Genomic DNA, 24224 nt, shown 5'->3' with positions numbered 1-24224 from the left:
AGGTCCATTGTTTCCATGAGCGAAGAGTTCCCTCTGCTTCTCCCCGCCTACGCTGTCCCTTCCTGCTTTGTCATATATATATATATATATATATATATATATATATATGCATGACAAAGCTGGAAGGTACAGCGTAGGTGGGGAGAGGTGGAGGGAGCTCCTCTCCCCCGAATACATTGTTATTCCTGAAATAAGTCTCCATAATGTTTAAAATTTGTGCATGCCTCCTAGGAGCTCTTTTCGGCCACATCTATCTGCTCCAATAGATCCTATTTGAGAAAAAGATTATATGGGATCATTGTGTATTAACCTTTTTGAATATGTAATTTTTTTTCTTCTAGGGTTGGTTCAGTCCCGGCCAGGTTTTTGTCCTCGATGAATATTGTGCCCGTTATGGAGTAAGAGGCTGTCATCGACACCTGTGTTATCTTAGTGACTTATTGGAAAGAGCAGAGAATGGAGCCATGATTGACCCAACATTGCTTCATTATAGTTTTGCCTTCTGTGCGTCACATGTACACGGCAACAGGTAAAATATTCAAAGAATTTTTGTTAGAAAATCTAAAAAAAACAAAAAAAAAGAAAAGATCAGCTTAGTAATGTCAAGCTTAGGTTTTTATATTTGTCACCCGGGTTTTGCTATGTAATCTGAGAGCAACATCATGTAGGGACAGAGACCCTGATTCCAGTGATGTACCACTTATTGGGCTGCTTGCTGTCATTTCCATACAATCCCTGTTTTCTTAGCTGCAGATCTAGCAGTGCTCCAATACTGAGCTGTGTATAACCCCACCCACACCACTGACTGGCAGCTTTGTTTGTATACTGTTTATTAACAGAAATATGCTAATCAGTGGTGGGGGCGGGGTTACACAAAGCAGTTGACTAGGAAGCATGAGGCACCTAATCCTGTGGCGATAATGATGATTTTATTGAAACAGAAATACACAACCTAGTAACGGATACATAGCTGGAATCAGGGTCTCAACCCTTACATCACACTGCTCTCGGATTACACTGCAAAAACGATTCCCTTTAACATATTTATTAAAAGAAATTCCATTAAAGGAATAAAAAATAAATCCCCAAAACCTGTTTAATTGAGTCCATAGAGTAAGGGGTCTTTGATGAAAAATATACAACTTTTTTTGCTGTTTTGCCCTAGTCCATTCAATTTCAAAAAAGTGTGCATGAGGGGGCTTAACCAGAAAATGGCAGCTGAAATCTACATCGGCTTATAGCCGCCATAGATTTTTTTTTTATCACATTCACAGCTCGAAGAAGCCTCCTTAATCCAACAGGCTTTTGGATCAAGATTAACATATGATACATCAGTCTTGATACATTTCCCCATTATGTGCCTAAGTCTGCTACCGGACTGGCTGAAATATACTTATTTTTTCATTATAGTTGAAGAATTATAGGTTTTGTTTATCTGGAAGTGAAACATTTTTGAAATTATCATAAACCTTATTTATACTATCAAATTATATTCTATTACTTTATATTTTACTTTATAATATTGGAGAAAAACATGGAGAAATAAGAGTAAAGCTTATTTTTGTTAAATATGACTATTTATTGTTTTTTTTATTATATATACTGAGTAACTCCTCCAATTGTTGCTGCTCCACTGATTCTGGAACAATTTTTCTTTTTCTTCTGTGCCCCTCCATTCCAAAGTTATGTCCCTCAGTAATAAAGGGGCAAATTTTCCCTTCAAGCAACTGGGCGTATACCACAGAACTTCTCTGTGGGTGTGGTCATTTTTGATTGGCCAACATCAGAGGGCAAAAAAGAAAATGCCCACAAAGAACTTCTGTGGTCTATGCCCAGTTAGTTAAAGGGGAAATTTTTATCTGTATTTCCAGGGGACATATCTTTGGAACGGAGGGTCACAGAAGAAAAAGAAGAGCTCTTCCCGAATCAGTGGAGCAGAAACAATTGGAAGAGGCACTCAGTTGAAATTAAAAAATTCAGTGAAAGTTTCTCTTTAAATTTCCAAAGTTCCTTGCTTGCCTTTAGAAAGTAATTCCGTGACTAGAAGGGGTTACGTAGCCGTAATACCTTCTTCTGAGCTCTAAATTACACAGCCAGCCTTTTGTCAGGTTGTTGAAGCAATAATATGGGTCACACAATGTACAAATTTTGACTTTCTTTTTACGGTGAGTAAATGACTTTCTTTAATTAACAGGCACAATGAACTCCCAGTTGTTTGCGCCTGAGGGTACAGTAAACAAATAGGCCTCATTTTGGGAGGTTATAATAGGGCTCAGGCTGATCCTTCAACTTAGAATGTTGGAGACTAAAGAAGAGGAAAGCTATTAAACAAACGTATTATCACTTTCTTCCAAATATATGCTTGGTTTCCCATATGATTTGTCATTTTTCATGTATAAAACATAAATTTTACAAGTTATTTTCATGAAAATAGAGACAAAGGCCCAAATTCATCATTTACGGGTTGTTTTCTTACGTCATTTTTTCTTGTCTTTTGGTATTTGTTAGCTTCTTTTTTTTTGGCACATAATTTTTCAAAATAGTTCACGCGGTTCATGAATTCTTCACAAAGTCAAAAACTATCTTTATTTTTGTCTTTAACCTTTTTACAGCAAAAAGTCACCCATTTCGCAAAATGTTGCAAAAATAGCTCAAACATTTTTGGCGTACATAATATCATTCCAAAAGGGGGTTAAAGTGCATTTGCACAAAAAAAAAAAAAAATGCAACTTTTTCAAATGTCTCAAATTATGAATCAGGTGAAACCCCAAACCCTGTCCACAATGGCCAAAAAAGTGACATTAAAAAAGGTGCAAATTAAAAGAAGAATTTGGAGCAAATGAAGAATAGGCAAAAAAAGCAAAACATTAGACAAAAAAAGGACGCAAATACAATAATGAATTGGGCCCACTTTTAGTTAATTATTGTATTAGATACTTTTAATTTGACAACCTTCTATACCAATTGAAATATGAATTCTGGCATTGTTTATCCCTAGCGTCAGCAGGCTTCAAACCCAGCATAAAGGGGTTTCCCATCTGAGACAGTTACAGCATATCTGTAGAATAGCTATAAATGTTTTCAAAATTGTAATAGCTGCCATTTTGTAGGCCCATGTTTAATTTACTTACCTGTCACATCAGATGAAAAAGAGCATGAGACGAGTGCAGGCTCGGACTGGCCCACAGGAGAACGGGAGAAACCTCCAGTGGGCCCCTGTGCAAGAGTAAGCCATTTACCCCCAACATGAGCAGTAGTTGGCCAATACATTAATTCACTATGTACAGATAAAAGAAGGATCTCATCATTCATTCAACAAACTACCTAGTTTATTTCTATATAGAAGCAGAAGTAAATTGGTAAAAGACTGTAATATAATATTTGCATGAAGCTGAACAGTGGGCCCTCCAAATCAATGTTATTGGTGGGTAGTGTTGAGCGAATGTGTTCGGCATTTCAAATTTGTGTTTGTGTTCGGAGTTCTGGCTTGTTTGAGCCAAAAAATCGGCTACGCCTATGATAACATCTGCATGACAGCGTGGCAAATCAGGGATGTTCATGGGCGGAGCCAATTTTTTGTCGCAAACAAGGGGAAACCCCGAACACAAACCCATATTTGAAATGCTGAACAAATTCGCTCAACACTACTGGTGGGCTCTTGCCACCCCAGTCCAACACTGGACATGTGTGTCCAACACTAGTAGTAATGTGACCTTTAAGGATTATCTCAAGATCTTTCCAGAATGCACTTCTCTCCTACCTCCCAGTAACTGCTTGCCGGCGAATAGTACGCTCCAAAATGGCTGATAGTTTAGACCAGCTGTATGGTTGAGTTGCGGGCCCAAACTGATTTCTGTCATGTTGCAAGCAGAGGCAGCTTCGTCTCTGCTGTATCGGAGAAGCACCTGGTCACTGAAGCTAGCCAGATCTAGTGATCTGGTCAGCTTCAGATCAGTACTTACAAGCTCAATAGCAAAGGGCTTGTAAGCACTGACCAGCCATCCCTGATAGAATGCAGAGGTGGCCAGTTATCTCGGCAATGAGCGCTAAACTATAGAATTACAAATTTCTCCGATCTTGAGAACAAAAAATGAATTTTAATAAGATGTAAATTGCAATGTTACTTGTTATTCCAAATACTTAGCAATTTTACCCATTTATGATGTAAAGAAAACCTCTTTAATATTACATGAATGTACACAGGAACCTATGGAAATTATTGAATTAACCTCACATAAAGGGGAACAGAAAAGAATTGACTCACTTCACATTTTAGCATTTTAATACCTCCTTTTCGAATTAACAGAACAGCAGGGATCCTTCCTATAGATTTTTGTTTGTCTTTATTGAGTCGCAGAACAATGAGTTGTTTCACAGTTAGGTGCTTTTAATATGTGTAAAAATGCATTTACCTTGTCATTGAAAACTACTTTTAATCATTGACCCAGACCTTATCACTACCGAAAAGAATCTACAATATTTCCTGGTGACGTATTACTAACCAATGTTTTAGGTAAATAAATAAATTAATTAATTAATTAATTAAAGAAAAGACAATTGGGTTCTTTTTAAACATATTGGTGCTCCTTAAATATAAGGGACATACTCGCAGTCTTCTACAGTAGGTATCTCTTAAAAGCGACCCTACATCACTCATAGTAATACTGTATTCACACATCCATGAGTCACAGTATGACGATGTAAATGGTCTCTTCAGAGAGGAGGAGGACTTGAACTCTAGTGCCACCTATTGGAAGTACAGGTAATGGAGAAACAATTCTGTTAATTCTGCGCTGCCATGTGGGAAGGATGAAGGATGCCAATCCGAGTATAAGTGGTTTATTTGTCAACGCGTTTCGAAGTATATAACCTTCTTCAGGACAACCACACGGCATCCTTCATCCTTGCCACATAGCAGCGCAGAATTAACCCATTTGTTTCTCCATTACCAGAACTCTCATCCTCTAATGGATCTGCAGCAGCCTTAAGCGTTATTAGTGCTTGTGTGCACACAACCCGACCAGGTGAGCACCATTATGCAATTCTTTTAACATTGTTACCCAGATAAGACCCTTTTTTGCGCTTTGCGTCTTTCCAGTCCTTCTTTTCTTTGGACCTATTGGAAGTAGCAATCCTAAAAGTCAATATCGACTCTTTAATGAGCCTTGCCACATGACTTAGGATAAAAGCCAAACCAGAATCTCAATATGCAGACATGTGTTTCGGGGTGTTGCCCCTCATCACTGCAAAGCAAGAGATCTGATTTGGCTTTATGAGACTGAGTTCTAAGGGGTAACATTTCTCCTTACTAGAGTTCAAGTACTCTTCCTCTCTGAAGAGACAATTTGTATATATAATTTCCCAAAAGAGCATTGCATGGCCTATAAGCCTCTTTACCCTGGCATGTCACTCTTCTAAGGAGAAACGTTACCCCTTAGACCATGATCTGAGGACTGACCCTGATACCCAGACCGGCTACGGGTCTCCAGACCTGAATGTGACAGCCTCAAATATGCCTAAGAGGTTGTCAAGTTTGAATCAGGAGAGCTGGGGCCGGTCCGGGAATAATAGTCCGTACTCGGACCACTCTTTCCGTATTAGCAATCAGTGCGCCAAATCACAGCAGAGGCATAGGGAGTGCTCTGCTGACTCTGAACAATACTCCCGCCTTTCCATTGGTTAAGGATGGACCAACACCGATGAGAATGATACTGTGTCCATCCTGGGCAGGTCAAGAGAGGTGTGGTTAAGCCTCACCACAGGACTCCCCGTGCCTTTGCAGTGGCAACATTAGACATGAAAATAATGGGTTGCAAAGTGAAGGCAATTAGGTATAGTGACTATATATTACACATTTATAGTTACATTTATTATGGGGTAGAGGGTTGCCCTAAAGTCAAAGTCATACTAAAGGAGTTTTCCAGCAGGTAAAAAAAATATTTTAAAAAGGGGTCAGATAAGATAATTGCCCTTATTCCGACTCTAGTCCCTACTTCCTGGCTCTATCGCGACACTCCGAAAATTGAAGGAACTTCCTCCCAACCAACCACTAGCTGAAATTGGTCACTGCTGTGGCCAGTGATTGATTGAGTGGGCATTTCCTTTGATTTTGGGTGCATTAAGTTGGGACTAGGAAGTAGAGACCAACAGAGACCAGGTAAGAATTGGAGCAGTAGGTGCATAAGATTGGTGAGGCAGTCTCATTTCTTTTGTGTTTTTAAAGTAGTTTGAGCCCTTTTAAAAATATTTTTGATTCTTTAGACAAGCCCTTTAAGAAAAGAGGTTGATACTGTCTTAAGAATCTTTCTCCGTGGTACGACATTTTTGTTGACTTCTACAAAGTGGGATGATGTTGAAAGCACTGAAAAATTACATACCTGCTCATTGATTGGTCTTCTCAAATTCGACCATAAGATAAAAATTTGCTTCATTATGTGTTCAAAGCATGGTACTTCATTGGTTGCAATGGGCAATATTCTATATTTTTTTAAGGCGTAAAGCCAGGTTCATGTGTCTGAGTATGGACCATTATATCAGGACTGCCCACAGATCTCCTTATCTGGACTCAGCAGCTTCATATATGCCTATGAGACTGTAAAGTTTTGGTCAGGAGACCCATATTCGGTCTGGACACCGCAATCTGTACTTGCACCGTAAATGTCAGATGAGTGAAACTGGCCTTACATGTTTGATACATTCATACCACTGTGTGATCTCAGAGTAAACCAGGTGGATTCTTATCCAACTAATAAGCCAATTTTCCACTAGGTATGATCTGACCTGGAGGTACTTTTGCCCCACGGCAGATTTATCCACAGAATGAACCCAACTTCTCTTCTACGCTAATAATAAAGGGTATTGTGATCAGTTGATCGGAACTTTCCACAACCAGTAGAACCAGGGTGCCATGGTTCCCTAATGCGGGAAAACCCCACAATCCTGTTTTAGTTTTCTTTATGCATGATATTTATTTTCCTTCTTTTGTCCTTATTGTGTTCTTTTTTTTCTCAATTTGCTTTCTTGTATTCTTCTTATTTCATACTTTCTTCTGTCTCTCATTTTATCTACTTTTTGTGTACACTGCATGTACCATCCACACCACTCATGCACCACAGCCAATTAATGCCAGAATTACTTGGTGGCACACAGCAAAATGCAGAAGGTGATGGAGGCAAAGTGCCTAGCCCTTCTGGGCTTGAACCAGAGCCTAAGAGAGATTCTAAAAGGGATTCTAAAAAACGGAAAGATTCCAAATCCCAGCCGAGTACTGAACCCAAAAGGTAAGGTCATTATAGTGTTGGAATATCTAGAATATACTTATCCCATCAAATTTAAAATTCCTATCCCTTACTCCTTATTAGTGATGAGCGAGAGTGCTCATTTAACCCTTTAAACTAGCACGCTCGGGTACTCGCCGAGTAGTTTAGTCATGCTTGGCTTCTCTTTTTGATCGTCCGCGGATGCATGTGTTGCTGCTGAAAGACAGCTGTCAGACATGCATGGATTACATGCCTAAAAAGAGGCAATCCATGCATGTGTGACAGCTGTCTATCAGCCGCGACACTTGCAGCCATGGCCGATCAAAAAGAGAAGCCAAACACGCCGAAACTACTCGGTGAGTACCCGAGCGTGTTAGTTTAAAGGGTTAAACAAGCACTCTCGCTCATCACTACTCCTTATACTTTTTCGAAGCCCATCCCAACTCCCAAGCCGTACTCCTCTGGACCCTGTAACCTTGTTAGATAGAAATACACCTAAAAAAATGTTCTTTCTTTGGTCTCTTAATTTATTGATTTTCATATGTGCATCTTCAAACAATCCAGTCATGAGTAATGAATTAACAAACTGAATAGAAAAAAGGGTAAATGAAGTCCTAACGGTTGGTACAAAAATATAACAACTTTATTGATACAAAAAATACACATTTAAAAGTCTGCAAGTGCAAGGGATGTGTGTACAAAAGAATGGCAATACCGAAAAGCAGCAGGGACACATAAAGGTAGAGAATCGATCAATCAATCCTGCGTATATCAGAATGCATGGGACTCGATAGGGATAGATTGAGAGGAACAGTGGTATATCACAAGAGATAAATATATAAACAATATTGTAAAGCTTAGTGCTCTATCTCCTGTATGATACAGTGCAATCATATAGGCAGTAATGCTCGTCTCCTAGAGCCTACAGCTCAATGATATAGCTGTGCCTTATCATAATCAATCCCCCTAAGTACCCCATGAACGTCCATGTATATGAACAAAATCATTACCTCAAAGTATAAAAATGTGCCCCACCAGGTGGTAGGAAGGACTAGTGCCTCTGCCTCCCGACGCACGTTTCGCAGGGAACACGTCCAGCTTTCTCAAGGGAATTAACAAACTGGTAGAACTTATCAATTTTGGAGCTTGTACTAGAAGCGTAGAACTTCAGTTTTTGTATCTTCTCCAATGCCTTGAAAAAGTATTTTTAAAATAATTAGAAAATCATGTATCATTGCCTTTATGCTTCACTTATAAATACATATATGTTTGTGGGTGTAACATGAAAAAATGTGGAAAAGTTCACAGGGTATGAATACTTTTTCAAGGCACTGTATATGGTAGAAAGAATCAATTTATTATATTGTGAATCTAGATGAATATTGGCCAAACATCTATTGTGCATGGGAGTGTCTTGATTCTCCCCGAATGACAGAAGTCTAGGAAAGAGGTATCAGGCATATTGGATTTCAAAATGCCGAATTCTTTGTTCTTACAGGAGATAAGCCACCGCCAGAGGTGTGTAAGCGCCCCTTCTCCCTATTTAGAATTTGATATGTTGTCATTCAACATCTGTGTAAGTGTATGGGCCCCTATAAGGTTTATACGATAGTAGAGAAAAATAGTCTGCTTATTTTTCCAGTAACAGTGCCACTACTGTTCACAGGATTTGTCTGGTATTGCAGTTTTGAAAGAACTTAAGATTTAAGTTATTTATTTCCAAATTGTCAATACATTTGTTTCACTTGTGTTTGTGGTCATTGTGTGTAAATGTGTTAAAAATCACTGCATAGAGTTCCCAGGAGCCTGTTAGCCAACGAAGGGGAAATATATTATTACATGGTGGACACTTAAATGAATGGACACATGGACATGTTGAGTCTGCCAGTGTTAGAAGGAGTCTGTCTGCCCCAAAACTCAAATTAAACCACTTAAACTTTGCTATAGGGGACAGAAGTGTAGATTTCACGACTTTACTTTTACATAGAAACAGTTTTATTGCATATGCTAATTAGGGGTCCTCAGTGCACCCTTAGCTCGCTGCACACAAGATTACACAGTAGTGAGTGGCCGGTACAGGTGAGAAAGCTGAGAGTGCACCAGCACTGACACTATGTGTGCGCTCCCTGGGCTCCCGCAGTGTCAGTGTGATGCACAAGGCCATGGATCCAATTCAGGCAGCACTTGAAGTGAGCGCTGTTAATGAAGCTAAGGGGAAGTTCAGAGGATGCTAATTGAGGGGAAAGAATGGTGCTTTGAGCCCTTGACCTAGCCAAGAGTTCACCAAGGACTCCTAATTAGCGTATGTAATAAGAAAAAATTATGTAAAACTTTTATATTAAAATCTTCTCTATAGATATTAATTTTTGTAAGTGGTAAGCCCCCTATATGTCTGTATAAGTAGCTTAATTTTAGTTTTGGTGATGGTAGACGCCCCTTAATTCTGTGCTTTTATGCAGTTTTTCACTCTGGCAAATTGAAATAGGTTCTAACTAAGTGACCCCACCCTACCTCTATGACATCCAAATTCTCCACTAGAGCATTTAGAGACCTATCTTTTCGACAAGGGTCACACAAGCGCATGTTCTCTCGTGCGAGAGAATCAGGCCGATCATGCTCGTGATGCTCAGATCACACTCTGTCAGAGTTTGATCCGAGTGTCATGTGTGTGTGATCCATTTCTCTCGCATGAGAGAATCACAGCACAGGGGCAGAGAAGACACTTGGACACTACTTGGACAACTCCTTGTCATACCCCACGCTTGGCCCTGATAAAATAAAAAAGCCTATACTCACCTCCTGTGCCGGCGCTGTTCCCGCGGTGTCGGCACTGACGCTCTCTGGGGCTCCCGTGCTGTTGTTGTGACATGTGACGCCGGCACCCAATCAGCGCTGGCGTCACTGTCCCCGCCTCCTGTCGAATTGAACATGAAGAGGAAGTCAGAGATCAGCTGCAGCCCGGACTTCCTCTTCATGTTCGATTTGTTGGAAGGTGTAGACAGTGACAATAGCACTGATTGTGCGCTGCCGTCATGTGTCACAGCAACTGCATGGGAGCCCCAGGGAGAGTGAGTGCCACTGGAAAGGGGCCGGCACGGGAGGTGAGTATAAGCGTTTTATTTTATCGAGGTCAAACATTTAGTTCAAGAAGGGGTTGTTCAAGTAGTGGACAACCTTTTTAATTTCTCCATCTTCTCCATTCTCTGTGCACATACATCGGCTGCACTTGGATAACATCTGAGTGCAGTTTTATGTTTCACACTCACCCATAGACTTGAATGGGTGGGTCCGATCCGATCATCGGATGCACTCGATTGTTTTCCCATGCCGAGCTGCCCCATAGTATAACATTGGGCTATGTGCTGTCAGATAAAACGTCGGCTAGAACTTGGCCGTGTTATACGCTAGTGTCAGCGAGACCTTAACACGGTCATTTAAAAAAAGCTCCACTTGGGTATGTGCACTCAACTTTTGTCATGCAGATTCTGCTGCGGAAGCTGCCTGAAAAAACTCTCAGAAAATGCTCAAAAGAATGAACATGTCGTATGCATTTCTATGCAAAAACGACTCCCTGTTCATATGTTCAGGTTTTAGAATGTCTTTTAACCACTTCAGGTTTCTAAAGATGCCAAGCGGTTAAAAGAAGCGACCCGACCATTCTTCTGGCATTTTCCGCTCCAAAGACGCTCTACACATTAGTCAATGAGAAAGCTCAAAAGAAGCCCGAGAGACTTTGGACTTTTTTTCGGAGCATTTTGTTTAAAAAAGCACTAGTGGTTTCTTCATTATTCAATGTAGTTAAACAAATGATGAGAAAACAACAATAACAAAGACGTTACAAAAACTACGAGAAAACCCTCTAAGAATAACCCAAAAAGGTAACGCCATCATTTCCTAAAGCTTCTTCTGCTTGAAAGATTTGGCGCGTTCTCCTGAGTTTAAAGGGCGTCGTACCTTTTATATATTATTCTGGTACAAAATTGTACTTTTTTTATGTGTCAAATCATTTTTACTGCATTAGGCTTTAGTTTTTTTTCGAACACTGATCCTGCCAGACAGTGGCGGGTTGGCCGATTCGACTCTTCATTTCCATATGCATTGCTTTGCACTTGTTCTATTTTATCACTAGATGTTGATTTGGATTTACATGCCGATAAAAGAACTAGTAGATTAGTATTCTGTAAGATGAGGCTGGCTGTCAGTCATCATCTGCCACTCCAGTAATGAAGGTCAAGAGCGGAGAGAAATCCACATGGCTATCAATCTCTTTTATTTGAAATAGACATTGATGGCGGAGCTGAGGTGGGTTGTCTCTTTGTATCGTGTATGTGGAAGGTCAGGCGGTTAGACACAAGTAGCTTGCAGTCAGTGAGAAAGTGCGGAGAGGATGCGATTCAGATGTTGTGGTACAGCCTGGAGGTGAGGACTGACAACATAACATAGCATCACATGCAGCTCGCCGCTGTCCATGGTGCTTCTCTGTGTACGGTCCTGGCACTGTATCTCTGATCATCACTCCAGCAGGGAGAACAGTGTCCCAGCTAACCTTTAGCCTTATCATAACCTATGGCGAATTCAATAAGGTGATCCTGACTATATACATTTCTACATCAATTACATCTGTCACCACATATATACTGTATCTAGGAGATGAGAAATTGGAGAAAATGGATAATTCCGAAGCTATAGCTGGAGAAAAAAAACTGTACTCCCCATTATCCTTATATGTGTGGATCTCATTTACTGTGTAACAGATCCCGAAAGAACGTTTTATCATTTTTATTTTGCATTCTTTTACATATTTTAAAATAATACTATGCAATAAATTTTTGATAAAATCTAAGGCATCATTGATGCCATAGATTATTTGTACTTGCACGTCTGTCATATGATCTTAAAAGGAATCTATCAGCATGATTTCACCACCCCCCCCAAAAAAAAAATATATTTTACATTTATGTAGCTTATTCAAAGAGAAGTCCAGCAACACCTTTACATGGCCAGTCTGTTCCTCCATTACTGAGAAATCTGCTTTTGAATTGATATGCAAATGAGGCTGAAGAAGATGCAGATCTTTTGCAGATCTGACACCTTTGTCACTCCAGATCTATTTCCCACCCTGCGACGCCTCCTCTTGCTTGACTGACAGCCTGTATGCTGTTTGGCTTTAGGCAGAGGAGTAGTTAGTCAAGTAGGAGGAGGCACTGGGCGGGGAATACAAGTAAAGCTGCAAATTGGTCAAAGGATATGTGAGCCAAGAACTGAACCATGGAGCAATGGAAAAAGTTGGCCTGCTCTGATGAATCAGATTTATATTGATATCATGTTGATGACCTTACTGTGTGTTATCTACCTGGGAAAAATGTTACGAGGATATACTATGGGATGTGAGACAAACAGATGATAGAGGTATTAGGATGCCCTTGGGGATGGGTAACCTAAGGTCCTGATGTGGATGTCAGTTCATGTGGATGTTAGTTTGACACTTACCACTTACCTAAAATCTTGCAGACCAAGCAATCCCCTTTATGACCACAGTATTCCCTATTTTTTTTGTTTGGTAGGATAATACTTTAGGACTGGCTTGAGTATCATGATAAAGAGCTCAAGTTATTGATTTGTCTCCACATTCTCCAGATCTTAATGCAAATTGATCATCTTTGGGATGAGTTTGAAAAGCAAGTTTGATCCATAGAGTCCCAATCTTGCATATTACCGGACTTAACGGATCTGCAGCAAATGTGCGGGTGCCACAGGACACCTTTAGAAGTTTCCTGGGGTACATATTTCAACGGTTCACAACTAGAACTGGGAGAATTTATTTGAGCGGAATTGAATTCTACTTGAATTTTACAGCCATCTGTATTCTCCAGAATTCAGATTTTTTTCTGAATTAGTTTTTCACAAATTCAGCTAAATGGCAGCTGCCTGGCCTGGAATTTTGCTCACCCATTGAGGGTGGAAAAAGGTTATAAAAAAAAAAAAAAAACTAACACCTTTCCGGCTACTTCCGCTGCTCATTATCCACTGTAGTTTCCTTGGCGTCTTTTCAACCGCTGTCGTACACTGAAACCACGGGCATCTTCACGTTAAATGGGGATGTCCTGGGCCTAATTGTGGCTATAAATCCTGGCATAGAGTATGCTTCGCAAGGTTGTAATGGCCAGTCATGATGTCATGATGTGTGACACGAACTTAGAAGGTGCACTCTTGACCGCGACTTCCACGCATGACTAAAGATATCCCAGCCTAATGAGAAGATGCCTGGTGTGCCAGCACACGGCAGCAGTACGAAAAGGCTCTAAGGACCATATGGGGGACAGTGGAAGTCAGCGTTGAAATGGATATTAGTTGTTTTTTGTTTTTTTTTCTAAATCTTACATTTATTATGCCCTGCTATCTATCTAGACTAGTGATGAGCGAACTTGTTTGGATAAGTGTTATATGAGGACCTTCGGGTGCTAACAGAGTATCTCTGATGAGCTCGAAAAATAGGTTTGAGTCGCCGCAGCTGCATGTCTCGCGGCTGTTCGACAGCCCCAACACATGCATGGATTGCCTGTTTGTTGGTCAATCCATGCATGTGTTGCAGCTGTCGAACAGTCACGAGACATGCAACTGCAGTGACTTGAACCTATTTTTCGAGCACGCTGAAGATACTCGGTTAGCACCTGAGCGTGCTCGGATAACACATTATCTGAGCACGTTCGCTCATCACTAACCCAGACCATAGAGCTTAATAAGCAACAATAAATTTGCTTAAAACTAATTCAACGGTAAAATACATGAGATTTTGGAAACTCAAAAGTCGCCAAATCTGCTAATTTCTAGTCACAGCTGTTGTGGTGACGTGGGGTAAATGTACACGATAGAAAGCAGTTAATTTTAATGTCATGGATAGACATGAGCAAATTGGCTTAAGGCAAAATGAATTTTAACAAACAATTCGGATTCATTTTGTGTAGCCCCAAAGCATCATAAAGAACTTTTGATTTGCATAGAATAATTATATATGTATATATACGTATATATGTATATATATATATATATATATATATATATATACAGTGCCTACAAGTAGTATTCAACCCCCTGCAGATTTAGCTGGTTGACACATGTGGAATTAACTTGGCATTGTGACATTTGTACTGTAGATCAGCCTGGAAGTGGGAAATGCACTGCAGCAAATTTTGTTTTTGTTGTTTTTTTTTTTTTTTTTTTAAAACGTTAAAAGTAAATTCAGAGTGTCATTTATTATTCAACCCCTCAAACCACAAGAATTCTGTTTGGTCCCCCTAAAGTATTAAGAAGTAGTTCAGGCACCAAGAATAATGAGCTTCACATGTGTGGATTAAAGATCTCTTTTGCCAGCCTTTTCTGACTATTTAAGACCCTCCCCAAACTTGTGAACAGCACTCAGACATGGTCAACATGGGAAAGACAAAGGAGCATTCCAAGGCCATCAGAGACAAGATCGCGGAGGGTCACAAGGCTGGCAAGGAGTACAAAACCCTTTCCAAGGAGTTAGGCCTACCTGTCTCCACTGTTGGGAGCATCATCCGTAAGTGGAAGGCTTATGGAACTACTGTTAGCCTTCCACGGCCTGGACAGCCTTTGAAAGTGTCCTCCCGTGCCGAGGCCAGGCTTGTCCGAAGAGTCAAGGCTAACCCAAGGACAACAAGGAAGGAGCTCCGGGAAGATCTCATGGCAGTGGGGACATTGGTTTCAGTCAATACCATAAGTAACGTACTCCACCGCAATGGTCTCCGTTCCAGACGAGCCCGTAAGGTACCTTTACTATCAAAGCGTCATGTCAAGGCTCATCTACAGTTTGCTCATGATCACTTGGAGGACTCTGAGACAGACTGGTTCAAGGTTCTATGGTCTGATGAGACCAAGATTGAGATCTTTGGTGCCAACCACACACGTGACGTTTGGAGACTGGATGGCACTGTATACGACCCCAAGAATACCATCCCTACAGTCAAGCATGGTGGTGGCAGCATCATGCTGTGGGGCTGTTTCTCAGCCAAGGGGCCTGGCCATCTGGTCCGCATCCATGGGAAGATGGATAGCACGGCCTACCTGGAGATTTTGGCCAAGAACCTCCGCTCCTCCATCAAGGATCTTAAGATGGGTCGTAATTTCATCTTCCAACAAGACAACGACCCAAAGCACACAGCCAAGAAAACCAAGGCCTGGTTCAAGAGGGAAAAAGTCAAGGTGTTGGAGTGGCCTAGTCAGTCTCCTGACCTTAACCCAATTGAAAACGTGTGGAAGGAGCTCAAGAATAAAGTCCACATGAGACACCCAAAGAACCTAGCTAACTTGGAGAAGATCTGCATGGAGGAGTGGGCCAAGATAACTCCACAGACCTGTGCCGGCCTGATCAGGTCTTATAAAAGACGATTATTAGCTGTAATTGCAAACAAGGGTTATTCCACAAAATATTAAACATAGGGGTTGTATAATAATTGACCCTCACTTTTATGTTTAAAATTTAATAAAATTCAACTGAGCAACATAACTTTTTGGTTTGTAAGATTTATGCTTCTGTTCATAAAACCTACTCTCGTTTGCAGTTTGAAGGCTCTAACTTATTTGCATCTTATCAAACCAGCTAAATCTGCAGGGGGTTGAATACTACTTGTAGGCACTGTATATATATATATATATATATATATATATATATATATATACAGTACAGACCAAAAGTTTGGACACACCTTCTCATTTAAAGATTTTTCTGTATTTTCATGACTATGAAAATTGTACATTCACACTGAAGGCATCAAAACTATGAATTAACACATGTGGAATTATATACTTAACAAAAAAGTGTGAAACTACTGAAAATATGTCTTATATTCTAGGATCTTCAAAGTAGCCACCTTTTGCTTTGATGACTGCTTTGCACACTCTTGGCATTCTCTTGATGAGCTTCAAGAGGTAGTCACTGGAAATGGTTTTCACTTCACAGGTGTGCCCTGTCAGGTTTAATAAGTGGGATTTCTTGCCTTATAAGTGGGGCTGGGACCATCAGTTGTGTTGTGCAGAAGTCTGGTGGATACACAGCTGATAGTCCTGCTGAATAGACTGTTAGAATTTGTATTATGGCAAGAAAAAAGCAGCTAAGTAAAGAAAAAGGAGTGGCCATCATTACATTAAGAAATGAAGGTCAGTCAGTCCGAAAAATTGGGCAAACTTTGAAAGTGTCCCCAAGTGCAGTTGCAAAAACTATCAAGCGCTAAAAAGAAACTGGCTCACATGAGGACCGCCCCAGGAAAGGAAGACCAAGAGTCACCTCTGCTTCTGAGGATAAGTTTATCCGAGTCACCAGCCTCAGAAATCGCAGGTTAACAGCAGCTCAGATTAGAGACCAGGTCAATGCCACACAGAGTTCTAGCAGCAGACACATCTCTACAACAACTGTTAAGAGGAGACTTTGTGCAGCCGGCCTTCATGGTAAAATAGCTGCTAGGAAACCACTGCTAAGGACAGGCAACAAGCAGAAGACACTTGTTTGGGCTAAAGAACACAAGGAATGGACATTAGACCAGTGGAAATCTGTGCTTTGGTCTGATGAGTCCAAATTTGAGATCTTTGGTTCCAACCACCGTGTCTTTGTGCGACGCAGAACAGGTGAACAGATGGACTCTACATGCCTGGTTCCCACCGTGAAGTATGGAGGAGGAGGTGTGATGGTGTGGGGGGGCTTTTGCTGGTGACACTGTTGGGGATTTATTCAAAATTGAAGGTATACTGAACCAGCATGGCTACCACAGCATCTTGCAGCGGCATGCTATTCCATCCGATTTGCGTTTAGTAGGACCATCATTTATTTTTCAACAGGACAATGACCCCAAACACACCTCCAGGCTGTGTAAGGGCTATTTAACCAAGAGGGAGAGTGATGGGGTGCTACGCCAGATGACCTGGCCTCCACAGTCACCAGACCTGAACCCAATCGAGATGGTTGGGGTGAGCTGGACCGCAGAGTGAAGGCAAAAGGGCCAATAAGTGCTAAGCATCTCTGGGGATTCCTTCAAGATTGTTGGAAGACCATTTCCGGTGACTACCTCTTGAAGCTCATCAAGAGAATGCCAAGAGTGTGCAAAGCAGTCATCAAAGCAAAAGGTGGCTACTTTGAAGAACCTAGAATATAAGACATAGTTTCAGTTGTTTCACACTTTTTTGTTAAGTATATAATTCCACATGTGTTAATTCATAGTTTTGATGCCTTCAGTGTGAATGTACAATTTTCATAGTCATGAAAATACAGAAAAATCTTTAAATGAGAAGGTGTGTCCAAACTTTTGGTCTGTACTGTATATATATATATATATATATATATATATATATATATATATTTATATATATATATATATATATATATATATATATATATACGGTGATCACAATATAATAAATTTGTATTATCCATGAATAATTTTATCTCAATTGTATATATGTTTATTATGTTTGAATCTTTTAACTTTGTTAATACATTTAACGTAAGGAAAATATTCACCACAAATAATTTGCTGTTCATATTATGTTTTACTCATGTGTTAAATGATGATGAAATATAAATTATTTTTTATTAATATGGATAAAATCAGTCCAAAATGAATAGATTTTACACATCCCAAGTAGATGAGCAGCAAGACGTGATCATAACTGGTGATTTTATAGACATGTGGCTGGGTGATAGTATTTGAAATTTGACAAACCCACGTAAAGTATTATTATTTGTGACATGGCTCAAGATAGGAGATTGTGAGGAGAGTGAAGATGACAGAACTGGTGCTATGCGCTGTGACAACAACTTGAAAAGCAGGAAACATGACATCTTTCCTATCGTGCTGCCGAAAATGTCAACTTTATGAAGGACAGTGAGAAAATGGTTTACCAAAAATTTGAAAGGTAGATTCGAGAGATGCTTGTCATGTCAGATGTGATCTAGTCCTCAGCTGTTTGAGACAGGAAGTCCTTGTACTCTTGATGGCTCATACTTGGCAGGCCCTCCGAGACATCATGTAACTTTCAAATGCGGCAGTCGCTGACCTGTGGACAGATGGACTTTTTGTCGTTGAAAAAGTATACATGTAATAGTTTAGAAGATTTTTAAAGATCACATGTATTGATACTAGTCGAGGCTATAGATGTCCTATAATATTTATTTTGCTATTTTTTTTATCAGTATACACTATTTTTAACTTTTTTTTTCTAATACTCTCATTTTTAAGTCTTAGAAATGTATGAATCCCTTGCAAGTTATCTTCAGGGTTCATTTTGTCCTGGTAACATTAATTAGCCACAATAAAATAATTGAACATTTTTAGTAACAATATTCTATTCATGTTCCGTTTTAAATCTTTTTTTAATTTTTTCTTGCAAAACAAATTTTGCAAAAACATTTTTTGCTATTTTTAGAAATAAAAATAATACAAAAACAATGTATATTACACTTATTTTTTTACTGTTTTAAAGAAAATATACTATTTAGAAAAAACTAATTAAATGCTGCCTTTCGGCAATTAAAATAGCTGTAAAAAGAATATATACGATCTACTTCAAAGACATAATATTTTTAGAAATAAAATAATATAATAGAATAAATATTAAAAATAGTTTGCTAGTGTTTTGGGTGAAAATATACAAATTAAAAAAACATAAATGTTGTCTTTGTATGGCTACAAAAATAACATTACTGCTAAGAAATCATTTTTTGGGAAATTTTATTTTTAATGAGTTTTGAAATATTATACTTGATGCGGGGTCATCATATGATCTTAAAATTTATTTTCTTAGCATCTATGTTTTTATTTTTTTACATTTTTTGTTTTTGTTTATACTTTTTGATGTCAAAAATATGAATTTAGTTCACTCCCAAGCCGCGTTTAGGTTAGGGTTTGAAGATGCAAGATGTTTGTTGTGAAGCGGCCCTTCTTTTTCTAAGAGGTCAGTCAAACATTACAGTACAGATTGCAATTTTTGGAATTTAGGGTCTTTTGATTTGTGTAATAAAGAGAAGTAAAGCTAACCAATTAACCCCTGACAGGAGGTTCATTAAAGGTTTGTAATCCTTTGCCAAGTCTTTTGTGCAAGTAAACTAGTCTAGTGCTGAGGATTTGCAAAGCTTACGCTGTTCACTGGAGGAGGCCTGGGCTTAAAACATTTGTTCGTTTTTTCAGACGACTTATATTACCAGAAACAGACTGTGCTGATACAGAACTACGTAGGTAATGGCTGAATCGGTATACTTTGCCCTACAACAATAGAGAGTAATAACGATGGCTGTCTGGGCTCCTAGTTTCTTTAGTGAATGGATTAGTCTTGTCTCTTGCCCCATTCATATGGATTATGCTGTGGTGTAAATATTCGAGGGCTATCCATATTATGTAGCCGCCTGGGGATAAAGGCAAGAGGAAGTGTATACTTGTAGTTTGTGTCACCTTATATGCCTTTTGTTCAGCAGCTCACAGTTTCTTTCACTAACGTAATGCTGGGTTCCAGGGATTAATGAGTAAACATTGAATAAAACATTATATTGAGGCACCTAGTAATTGCTTTGGCTCCTATATTACGAATTCCTTAGCACATTTCATTCTTGAATTGCGAGTGCAAAGATGTAGTCGAAGAAAAGAGTACATTGATTGTCGTTAATATTCCTATGGTGGCTGTTAGGTGTTGAAAATAAATATCTGGAAGCAGCGATATAAAAATATGTGAAAAAAATATATAATCCTTTTTAATCATTTATTATGTAAATATTTACATACATTTTGAATTGACACAGGATTTGAATTTAATGATCAAACATATATATTGTGGTGACAGGTGGGCTTACACAATTTTATCAAAAAAAGTAAAAAATTCACATTTATAAGTTAATGTTTTAGTAAAAATAATCCAAAAATACAACACTTGTATATCTAAACACTGGCGTATTTTATGTTTATTTGCCTGTGTACGTTTACATTTTTTTTTACTTATACCAAAAATATGTACTCGAATATATTAAAATTTTCCCGTTCCTCCTATTTTTTTAAATATTTTAGTGTGCCTTACGTAATGAAATTAACTTTGGCTATGCGTCTCATCAGATCCCAGTGTATATGTTCTGTTTTTACTTCTTATGTCAGGAGGTGAAGCAACCAAGTCACTCATTTCTTCCACTTGTCCCCCAGGCCTGATGGCATAGGAACGGTTACAGTTGAAGAAAAAGAACGATTTGAAGAGATCAAAGAACGCCTTCGTTTGCTTTTGGAAAATCAGATCACGCATTTTAGGTAAAGCTTCTGGACGGATATATCTATAAATACATATTCTCTATGAATTGTATCAGTAGATGCCTACAGGGGGAAAAAAAGGATTTTGTCAACAACAAAACTATCAAATATTCTTAGGTATTGTTTTCCATTTGGCCGACCGGAGGGAGCATTAAAAGCAACTCTGTCCTTACTGGAGAGGGTAAGTGGTATTTTTTTTTTATGCGTGTTTTGGATTTTTGTTTTACTTTTGACTTTTACATAACTTTAGGAAAATATTTTTTGGGTAATGTGCTTTTAATTTAAAAAGAGAAGCAACATAGGGTTAATAGTGTAATGTCAACTTTGTCTACTATTTCCAATTTTATTCTGGATCTCAGTAGGAAAAAAAATACTTAGAATATTCCAGGAAAAAACATTTTTTTTAAGATTTTACTTCCATTTTTTTTTTTTTTTTTACTAATTTCCTATTATCAAGGTTTTAATGAAAGATATAGTTACTCCCGTTCCTCAAGAAGATGTCAAAAATGTCATTCGGAAATGTTTGGAGCAAGCTGCTTTAACCAACTACACTCGACTATCTGAATATGCCAAAATCGAAGGTAAGGGATGTTTTTGGTTTCTTTTGGCTGAATTTTTCTAGCTTTTTCAAAAATCTCTTCGAATTTGTCAAAAATGCACAAAAGGTGAACTGGTTTATAACGTGTGCTATAACATCTGAGTATGTTTTGCTTTTATCGCATGGTTGTGTTGTTGAGGTGTACTCTGAGTCATGATAATGTTTATTCCTTGGCATTGGATAGACTAGCATGACACTGAATGTGCTATGTTGGGATTTCAGATACTTTTCGAAATATTTAAATGACTTATTCAATGTGGATCTATAAGATTTATGTACAAGTGTTAGAAGTGTATAAGACATTTGTGTTATTTTTCTTATTTGGAATTGATGTTGATTTCGAAACATTTGGTCTGTTTTTGTAGACTATAGAAATACTTTTGCTTTGTGATTTTTGTGGAAATGTGTCAATTTTTTTACAGTTGTCATTGTACTGAAAGGTCAACTTCTTATACAATAAGTCAAGGGGGCTTTAACGTGGCCCACCTGACAATGCAGAAGGAGCACGTATTAACCTTCAAGCAGTGAGGAACACTTGAAAGGATTATTGGTTGCATGTAGTCTTAGAGATGACTGATAGAAATATAAGTATGGTTTGGTCTTGGTGACATTTTGGTGATTAATTGAGTTTTTTTATGGTTTGTCCTTTGAGCAAATATAGTAAATTCCTGACTGGTCAAGGGAGGAGCTGGTCTGGAACCACAAAACTTTCCTCCGTTTGAAGTTTTTTGCAAAGTTCTGTCTTTTCACAGCTGTTTTACCCATAGCTACGTTGTAACCCGCTGGTAAGATCTACTCTCTTCTTTCAGATAAGTCATTGCAAAACAATCTGTAAGGTCTGTAAGTAAAAATGCATTCATTTCCAAAGTAGAGCACATATAGCGCGTACTCTCCTTTTGTGCCGTAATTTTTTGGTTGTGTGAATACTCCGCCCCTTATTTTCTTTGCACTGTGACTTTTAGGTCTGGGAATACTTTGAAGCAACAAACCTTTTTTTTTTTTTCCAGCTCTCTGTTTAGAGAAGTTCCTCATCCCACACTACCTGCTCTCCGCTTCTTTCCCTCCTTACTCGTTATTGGCACAGCCATTTTCCTCCCCCCCTTTCTGCCTTTTCAGGAAGTGGCTTCTGTGCCAATGCCAGAGCATGCTGGGATTGTTAACTCTTTAACAACCCAACATCCACCAGTTGCATGAGTCTGGTTTTTACTCATAGGCATAGTACGGTCACTTGGTTAGATACATGAACTACTAGGACACTTCATGCTCCATGTCTCACCACCAAACCCAACCATTTATCAATTGACTTCCTGAAAAAGTTACAAAATTTTAGGTGACTGGAGCACTTTTGTAAGGCTATGCTTATGAGGAAAACCTTTACGTGCCTTGGATACTTAAGGCTTGAATGCTTAGTATCTTAAGTCAAATTGTTTTCTTTCCTTTTATGTTTGGATCATTAGAGTCTTGCAAAAAGAATACGATCCCCTTCCCTGCCAAGTAAAAAGTAGTTTACGATAACTTTTTTCAACACCACGGTCAAAACCCGTGGCTCATGGGCATGCTGAATGGTTAATCCAGCGAAATTCAAACACCCTCTTTTGTGTGTCCCGAAATACTCTACAAACTTTTCTCCTTTTAACCTAATGTAACATTTTCCTCTAACTTTTGACCTCTTTACCTCTCTGACCTAAGCCTCTTGCATGCCCAAATCCTCTTTTATAGGGAAAAAGAGAGAAATGTATGAACACCCTGTCTTCTGCTTGGCCTCCCAAGTGATGGATTTAACCATTCGTGAGTACTTACCACCACCTCCTCCTCCTCCTCCTCTCCATGCTGTCTCCACTCTGTTTGCCATTATCTCAAGATACTTCAGATCCAAACCAATTCACTTTTCCTTGCTTCAAGTCTTATGAGCATTATCCCTGTCTGTTGCTTCTGTCTGTGAAACCCAGTGTGAAAGTCCAGTCACTTTTTATCAGCCTAAAAGAGGTGAAAATAAAAAAAAGTCATTTGTCTGTTATAAACCTGGCACCTGTCTGTAAGTTTTATGTCTGTGACCTGAATGCATTTTTACTTTTTGCTTCTGTGTACCGCCAGTTGGTTGAATTACTTTTACCATTAGTTGCCAAAGTCAGGGCACCTCAACAGTGGAGTTTATGACAGCGATAGAGGTTTCAAAAAATATCTTGCTTAGTCACCAATATCTTAAGGAGAGAGGAACGCATACAGTCATTTTCTTTGACTACTGATTGTACTAACTCTTTCACGTCGCTTGGTTTTTCCATGTTGCTAATTTTGCAGCAATTTTAATTATGATATACGACTGACCCCCTTATTCCAAAAAATATTGTCTATTTATCAAATTGACTGATTTCTTTTCATCTTTCTCCTCTCCCGCCTGGTGCAGCCTCCTTTCCTTGTCTTGATGATGGGATTTTGATGTTAATATTTTCGAGTGAATGTTTTTTGTTTTTGTTTTTTTAAGTTTTTTTTCTGGGCAATCAAATGGCAAAAGTGAATGGGGTGATAGATTGGTCCATTTGCTCATTAATTGTGCCTATTGTGTTCTTTCTCTTCTTTCCTCCTTGCTTTCTCTTACAAAATAGAGAATCAAAAGGATGCAGGTGAACAACTGTATATGCATTATAAAGTTATAGGAGTGTAACATTTTCTGTTCTTTTTTTTATTATTATTATTATTTTCTTTTTTTTCTATAGCTCCTTAAGTCATGTGCTTTTCCAGACTGTAATGGAAACACAGTGTCACTTAAGGAGTTAATTTGTGCTGTCGTCTTAAAAAAAAAAAGAAACTAAAAAAAAGGATGAAAACATCCAATGAAAATCATTATTTTAGGAGCAGAGATGTTTTATTCACTGGTACCAAAGTGCTCCATATAGATTGAGTTTATATATGAACGGAACCGAATACAGCTAAGTCCCCTTCTCCCTTTCATATTTGTGTTGAAGCCTTTTATTTTTTTTTTTAACAATGTTTGTGTTTTCTGTACATGTGTACTAACAGCACAGTCAGAAAAAAAAACTATTGTCTTTTCCGTCCTTTATGTTTGTAAGATAA

The 24224-nt window shown here is 38.8% G+C and overlaps 1 protein-coding gene across 16 annotated transcripts in view; it reads left to right on the top strand.

Moving 5' to 3' along the window:
* CADPS (calcium dependent secretion activator) overlaps positions 1 to 24224 on the top strand; it is a 646882-nt gene that overhangs the window by 462355 nt on the left and 160303 nt on the right. For 6 of the 16 annotated variants that reach the window (XM_073644657.1, XM_073644648.1, XM_073644649.1 and 3 more), the window contains exons 13-18: positions 342 to 529; positions 20453 to 20554; positions 20672 to 20735; positions 21012 to 21135; positions 22872 to 22940; positions 23756 to 23773. In XM_073644657.1, the coding sequence (XP_073500758.1) occupies positions 342 to 529; positions 20453 to 20554; positions 20672 to 20735; positions 21012 to 21135; positions 22872 to 22940; positions 23756 to 23773 (565 nt within the window). The remainder of the gene's footprint in view (positions 1 to 341; positions 530 to 20452; positions 20555 to 20671; positions 20736 to 21011; positions 21136 to 22871; positions 22941 to 23755; positions 23774 to 24224) is intronic. The other 10 variants (XM_073644660.1, XM_073644656.1, XM_073644663.1 and 7 more) reach the window with 3 other exon arrangements.

This window comes from Phyllobates terribilis, unplaced genomic scaffold, assembly GCF_046119375.1.
Source record: "Phyllobates terribilis strain yellow unplaced genomic scaffold, ASM4611937v1 Scaffold_8__6_contigs__length_399053987, whole genome shotgun sequence".
Lineage (NCBI taxonomy): Eukaryota > Metazoa > Chordata > Amphibia > Anura > Dendrobatidae > Phyllobates > Phyllobates terribilis.
This window is presented reverse-complemented; position numbering and strand designations above follow the sequence as displayed.